We start from the raw sequence: 6,668 nt of genomic DNA on the forward strand, positions 1-6,668 counted from the left end.
AGACAGTCGAACCGAACGGTTCTGACGGTTTTCATAAATCGTCCAATCCCTAATATATATATATAAATACACACACTACTGTTCAAAAGTTTGGGGTCACATTGCAATGTCCTTATTTTTGAAGGAAAAGCACTGTACTTTGTTAACACATCTGAAAAGAGTTAAGCTCGTTACAGAAGCTACAAAACTGACCTTCCTTTGAGCAGATTGAGTTTCTGGAGCATCACATTTGTGGGGCCAATTAAACGCTCAAAATGGCCACAAAAAGAGAACTTTCATCTGAAACTCGACAGTCTATTCTTGTTCTTAGAAATGAAGGCTATTCCACGCGAGAAATTGCTAAGAAATTGAAGATTTCCTACAACGGTGTGTACTACTCCCTTTAGAGGACAGCACAAACAGGCTCTAACCAGAGTAGAAAAAGAAGTGGGAGGCCGCGTTGCACAACTGAGCAAGAAGATAAGTATATTAGAGTCTCTAGTTGGAAAAACAGACGCCTCACAGGTCCCCAACTGGCATCTTCATAAAATAGTACCCGCAAAACACCAGTGTCAACATCTACAGTGAAGAGGCGGCTGCGGGATTCTGGGCTTCAGGGCAGAGTGGTAAAGAAAAAGCCATATCTGAGACAGGCCAATAAAAAGAACACAGACTTGGGACAGAGGAAGACTGGAAAAAAGTGTTGTGGATGGATGAATCCAAGTTTGAGGTGTTTGAATCACAAAGAAGAACGTTTGTGAGATGCAGAACAAATGAAAAGATGCTGGAAGAATGCCTGACACCATCTGTTAAGCCTGGTGGAGGTAATGTGATGGTCTGGGGTTGCTTTGGTGCTGGTAAGGTGGGAGATTTGTACAGAGTAAAAGGGATTCTGAATAAGGAAAGCTATCACTCCGTTTTGCAACGCCATGCCATACCCAGTGGACAGCGCTTGATTGGAGCCAATTTCATCCTACAACAGGACAATGACCCTAAACACACCTCCAAATCGTGAAAGAACTATTTAGAGCAGAAGCAGGCAGCTGGCATTCTATCGGTAATGAAGTGGCCAGCGCAGTCACCGGATCTGAACCCATTTAGCTGTTGTTGGAGAAGCTTGACTGTATGGTACGCAAGAAGTGCCCATCCAACCAATCCAACTTGTGGGAGCTGCTTCTGTAAGCGTGGAGTGCAGTTTCTCCAGATTACCTGAACAAATTAACAGCTAGAATGCCAAAGGTCTGCAATGCTGTAATTGCTGCAAATGGAGGATTCTTTGACAAAAGCAAAGTTTGATGTAAAAAAAAATCTTATTTCAAATACAAATCATTATTTCTAACCTTGTCAATGTCTTGACTCTATTTTCTATTCATTTCACAACTTATGGTGGTGAATAAGTGGGACTTTTCAGGAAAACACAAAATTGTTTGGGTGACCCCAAACTTTTGAACGGTAGTATATATACATATATATATATACACCTACTGCAGATTTTGTGTTTCAGCCAAGAAGTTTGTTTCTGATCATAAATGAGAGAGAAATCTACTAAAATATAATTAAAATGGTTGACAGAGTACTTTTGTAAGAAAAAATGTATAGAAAATGATTTATACCCTCTCATCGCCTTTTAAAAGTATTTATTGGCATTGCAACTGTCCAAGCCTCTCTTAAAATTGCTTACTGACTTTTTAGATGTTTCTGCTTGTTTTTTGACTAATTATCCTTTATGTCTTTAAGTGTTCTTGAATGAAGGGCCTTCTTGCAACAAACTTAATCTTTCTGTCCATCTTTACATCTTAGTCATGTCTCTGTCTGGGTCACAACAAAAAGTTAGGATTACATCCACCAAAACAACAAAACAAAAATAAAACATGTTGGTGAAAATAAACAGCTACTTTAACCCATCTGCCAGGATTATGATCCTTTTGTAATTACAGCAACTATGACTAAACATTTAGTCTTGACCTGTTTGTTGGCAGTCGCGTAGGCAAGTCCGACCCCCTGGACCTGAGGTCCTGTGAAGCCAGCAGGACAGGATCCACAACGGAAACCAGGAGAGGTGTTAATACAACGGACACCCATGTGGCAGGGCTTTACTGTGCACTGAAAAGAACACATACAAAAATCTCCTCAAAACAATAATATGAGACAAGCTGTTTTATTTGTTCTGACACATTAGATCTCTTCGTAGATCCTCTTATTAGATAACTGGATATAGCAGTCAGATGGATTTAAGCAAACATGTTCTTTGGTTGTCAACCATTTCACCGACCTGCACTTTTGAATGCTAGCAACTCCAAAAATATTTGGATAAACGTTTTTGTTGCTTTTTTTAAAATCAGAAAATGAATTTAGGATTTTTAGAGTTTTGTTGTTTCTCTGCATTATAGGGATGTCAAGGTAATCAATTGTCTGTTTAATCAACAATTTGTGAGTAGTTAAAATAACTTATGCTCATCTATAATATCAAATAATATTGATATATCTTCCTACCTCGTCCACATCCATGCAGTGGGTACCGTTTCCCTGCATGCCATCAGGACAGGGTCCACACTGTGGGCCCTCAGCGGACTCTATGCACTTCACACCGGGGTGGCAGGGGTTGGGATCACAGGAGGATTCAGGTTGAACGCCTCCCATTGCTAGCAGAGAAAAAGAAACTGCTGTGATGGGAAGCTGAATCTCTTGTCATGTCATCCAGACTGGCAAATGTCAGTGCTTTGCAAACTTCTAATGATTATCAAACTCTTGTTGAAATTACTTACACATGTATCTGCATTTAGTATGGTAATAGGAATCTATGCAGGATTGTTTTTGTTTTTGTTTTAATCTCAAACTTGAACCTGGAGTAGCCAAAATAAAACATTTTTAAACGACGGATTTAACTAACTCACCGCAGGCTTCACACTCCATCACTGTGTTCTTCAGGAACACTATTTCTCTAACCTGTAATAAACAATGGATCAACTGACCAATCCAATCAAGATGATTTGTGTAATAGAATTACAAAATGAAACCATTTTCTTGTTAATTGGTAATGAACATTTTGATGGCAGTGAAGGAGGTTTACCTGTTGTTTCAGCAACTCTTTAATCTCAGCCAAGACCAGATTAGTCATTTTAATCTGACTTATAATTTCTCCATCTGGCACAGACAGAAAACACCATTCGATCAGCTGCAGTGTTAAACATGATATTTTTTGTAAGCAGAGTCCACCTGTGTCTAAATTAATCCCAGCATAAAGCAAGCAGTACACTTTAACACTCCGCATCACCTTCAACTAGCCATCCCCATGGTAAAACATGGTGGTGGCAGTATCATGTGGCAGGATGCTTTTATAAGGAAAACAGGCTATAGACTGCATAGGACTTTTAATTCTATTGCTATAAATAAATGGTTTAGCTCAAAGCATCAAGAGGTGTTTCAAGAGCATAAACTCATAATCAGTCTTTTGGGCTTCTATCATCTTCCTTGTTTGTTCATGATGTGCTCCACTGTGTTGGTCTTGCACATAATGTGCAAAAAAACCATCTAAAACTGTGGTTGGGATGGGAATATGTAAAAAAGAAAGTTAAAGTTAAATGATTTCCTCACCTCAGATTTACCTTTGCTTTCTCTTCCTAATGTTTGTTTATTTAGACCACAAATTTAACTTTTTCATGACAGCAATTTAGAATAAGGAAAACAGGCTATAAACCGCATAGGACTTTTAATTCTCCTGCTATAAATAAATTGTTTAGCTCAAAGCATCAAGAGCATAAACTCATAATCAGTCTTTTAGGCTTCTATCATCTTCCTTGTCTACAGATAGAGTCTGTTGTCCAGCAGGAAAGGCTAACATCCATCTGTCCAAACCGAGGTCCAGAAAGCTCCAGCAAAAACTGAGGGGGCAGACTTTAATCTGCACCAATATCTTATGATCCATCAGCTGTGTCAATATCACAGCTCAGTGTCAACAAATGGTGGAATATCTGAACATTAAAGGTCAGCTGGCCATGAAATGTACTGCAGCTGTGGTAAAAGTCTGTGTACCTTTCTTCTGGTGTTAACAGTCAAGAAGCTCCCTTTGACAGCTTGCCTGCGGTTGTTTGAGAATTCAGTCATGTAAAGCTAAAGGTTCCCACCCCAAACCAAGGATCTTATGCAAACAATGAAAAGGCTTACCAAGCAGCTCTGGGCAAATATTTCATATTTCTGTTATAGTTTTTAATGTATAAAACAACACTGAGATGCAGTGGAGGGTGGGTGGGTGGATGGAGGGAGGGTAATATCTGACCAGGGTCTGACCTTGAAACAATAGAAAAGAAAAATACTAAAGAATTATTTTCTTTGTTGGTTCTAACTTATCTTAAAAAATTTTTATGATTGACGTTTATATCAGTCAATCAGTACGACCCTGTAATGGTTTGGTCTTTGGAGTTTATTTTTAGAACATTTGTTAGCCTAAAGGGAAATGATTGCCACATAAATCAGACAAAAACAGAGGGTATTTACCCGGTAAGTAGAAAGAAATTAAAGTTTTAATTGTGCAGACTTGGATTCCTTTCAGTTGTTCTGTTTCAAGAGGTTCTTTGTTAGCTCAACTCCAAGAACAAAAATAAACTCCCTAAGCACTAAATACAGATGTGTGTGTGTGTGTGTGTGTGTGGGGGGGGGTATATATATATATATATATATATATATCTTTAACAACTACTGCCTTACGCTGAAGACCTCTTCTTCAGAAACCACAGATCTTTTCTTGAAACAGCTCATTCATTCATTCATTCAAGTCTGCAATGTTTTAACTCCAGCTCCAAAAGTGATTTTCCAGATATGCAGACGATTTCCTGGAAGCTACATTTTCCAGCTAAGCATACATACAGGAATGAAAAACAGCGGGTGGTCATATGTGTTTACAAGTGAACCATGGATGAAAAGATCAGGATTTTACATGCTATCGATTTTCTTGACAGCTACATTTTCCTGACATCTGACATTTGTCATTTAAAACAGAATCTTCTAAAGATTTTTGAAAAATATTCCTCAATTAGGTAGCATCATTGCAGGTCATTGAAACATTTTTTTTTTAAATTCCAACAAATATGAGGCCTGAATGTGGAAATAAACATTTGTTAAAACAATGACAATAGTACAGTGACTTTTTAGCATATCATGAAGCCATATTATACAGTGCTTTGCACGCATATCAGTAGACAACTTATTTAAACAAACAGGCTCTCTGGTCTGAAATCTAAAGGTAAGAATTATGACCTATGGAGAAAAAAAAAATTGGAGGGCCTGCTCCATCTGTCCGTCGATTGATCGATGATTGAGCTTTGTTTGTTGTTTTTCTTTCTTCTGCTCTATTTTGTACTGTCCGCTTTTAGTGCTGACAGCCAATATTTCCCAATTTAGGACTAAAAAAGGATCATCTTGTCTTATCAATAATGTAAGATTTAATGTTCAAAATAATTTTCTCTAAATAATATGTATCTGGTCAACAGCAAAACCCAAGTAGTTATCATTTTATGCATATGTGTGCAGAATCTATCAGGATAATTTAGGAACCACGCCATAGTCTAGTCAATGGACCCTACGTCCAAAAGCCAAATGGTCTCTGATCCGCAGATCAGAAAATGGATTGATATATAAATTTAACTTGAGCAACATAAGTGTAACTAGCTCAGATTACATGGTTAAAAAGTGTTAACCTCAGTCAAGGTTGTAGCATGAAGGACTTTGCATGTGGTGGTTTATCCACCCAAATGCATTTTGCCTTCTTAGCAATTTATCTAACTTGTAACCTTTCTGAACACACCAGATGAGCTAAATAGAATCAGAACCCCCCTGAGAGCAAAGCTCAGGAAATATGTTCCTCTCATCAGGAGCAGCTCTGTTACTGACTGAATTCCACAGCAGGAAAAGAGTGAAAATAAATCATTATCTGCATTTGGAAAGCCCAAAACCTTGAAGATGTGAGTCTCTTACATTTTTTTTTTGTTTTTTATTATTGAGTACATTATCAAGACGAAATGCTTATATACTGATGTCTCTATAATGATGAATTATAAGTTTCTATTTTTTATGTGATCAAAATTCATCATTCCATATACAACTTGTAGATTTAGGCCTGTTTTGATTATTTTTCTCCTCTGCTTAAGTTCCAAAAAACTATACTATACTATCCCCAATTCAGACAATGTCAATCAGAAACAGTTTGCTCTCACCTCGCTGTCCCGTGACAATGTGTCCTCCCATGCAGAGGACAAAGGTAAGCCCCACAAACCACAGCATGGTTGGATACTTCAGGAAGAGTAGTTATGTCTTCAGTCTTTCTCCTACCGTGGACTAAGAGTCACTGCTCCTCCTGCAAGCCTGGTTCCAGCAACACTCTTTTATGTTCCACCCCTGCTATCAACCCCCATTCTTGATTTATACCTCTGGCCCTTCCCCGCAAAGCTCAAAGGGAGATGGAGAGAAAGGACCAGCTTGTTTTGCATGATACACAACCTCAACAAACCCCCTCTCAGTCTCAAAACACAAACATACATACTGCATTCAATAGTTACCGTTTCAGATTTTCTGACTATGAAAACAGCTTAAAAAAAAAATAGAGTTCACAAGAGTTTGAGGTTTAAACGAGGTTTGAATTACATTGGTATCCAAAGCAACAGTCAGCTCTATGGTTTCAGATTAAGTTTAACAGT

At 38.1% G+C, this 6,668-nt stretch overlaps 1 protein-coding gene across 1 annotated transcript in view; it reads right to left on the reverse strand.

Annotated features, from left to right (window-relative positions):
- Positions 1–6,341, reverse strand: part of LOC107095193 (thrombospondin-4-like) — a gene marked incomplete at its 3' end in the record, with an annotated part of 13,635 nt that extends 7,294 nt beyond the window's left edge. Inside the window, exons 1-5 of the mRNA XM_015391186.1 lie at positions 6,189–6,341; positions 3,050–3,123; positions 2,874–2,925; positions 2,473–2,621; positions 1,945–2,082 (exon numbers count right to left, since the gene is read on the reverse strand). Coding sequence (XP_015246672.1) covers positions 1,945–2,082; positions 2,473–2,621; positions 2,874–2,925; positions 3,050–3,123; positions 6,189–6,255 — 480 coding nt within the window. The remainder of the gene's footprint in view (positions 1–1,944; positions 2,083–2,472; positions 2,622–2,873; positions 2,926–3,049; positions 3,124–6,188) is intronic.
- Positions 6,342–6,668: the final 327 nt, after the last annotated feature.

The sequence above is a fragment of the Cyprinodon variegatus genome, unplaced genomic scaffold, assembly GCF_000732505.1.
Source record: "Cyprinodon variegatus isolate N-32 unplaced genomic scaffold, C_variegatus-1.0 Scaffold528, whole genome shotgun sequence".
In the NCBI taxonomy this organism is placed as follows: Eukaryota; Metazoa; Chordata; class Actinopteri; order Cyprinodontiformes; family Cyprinodontidae; genus Cyprinodon; species Cyprinodon variegatus.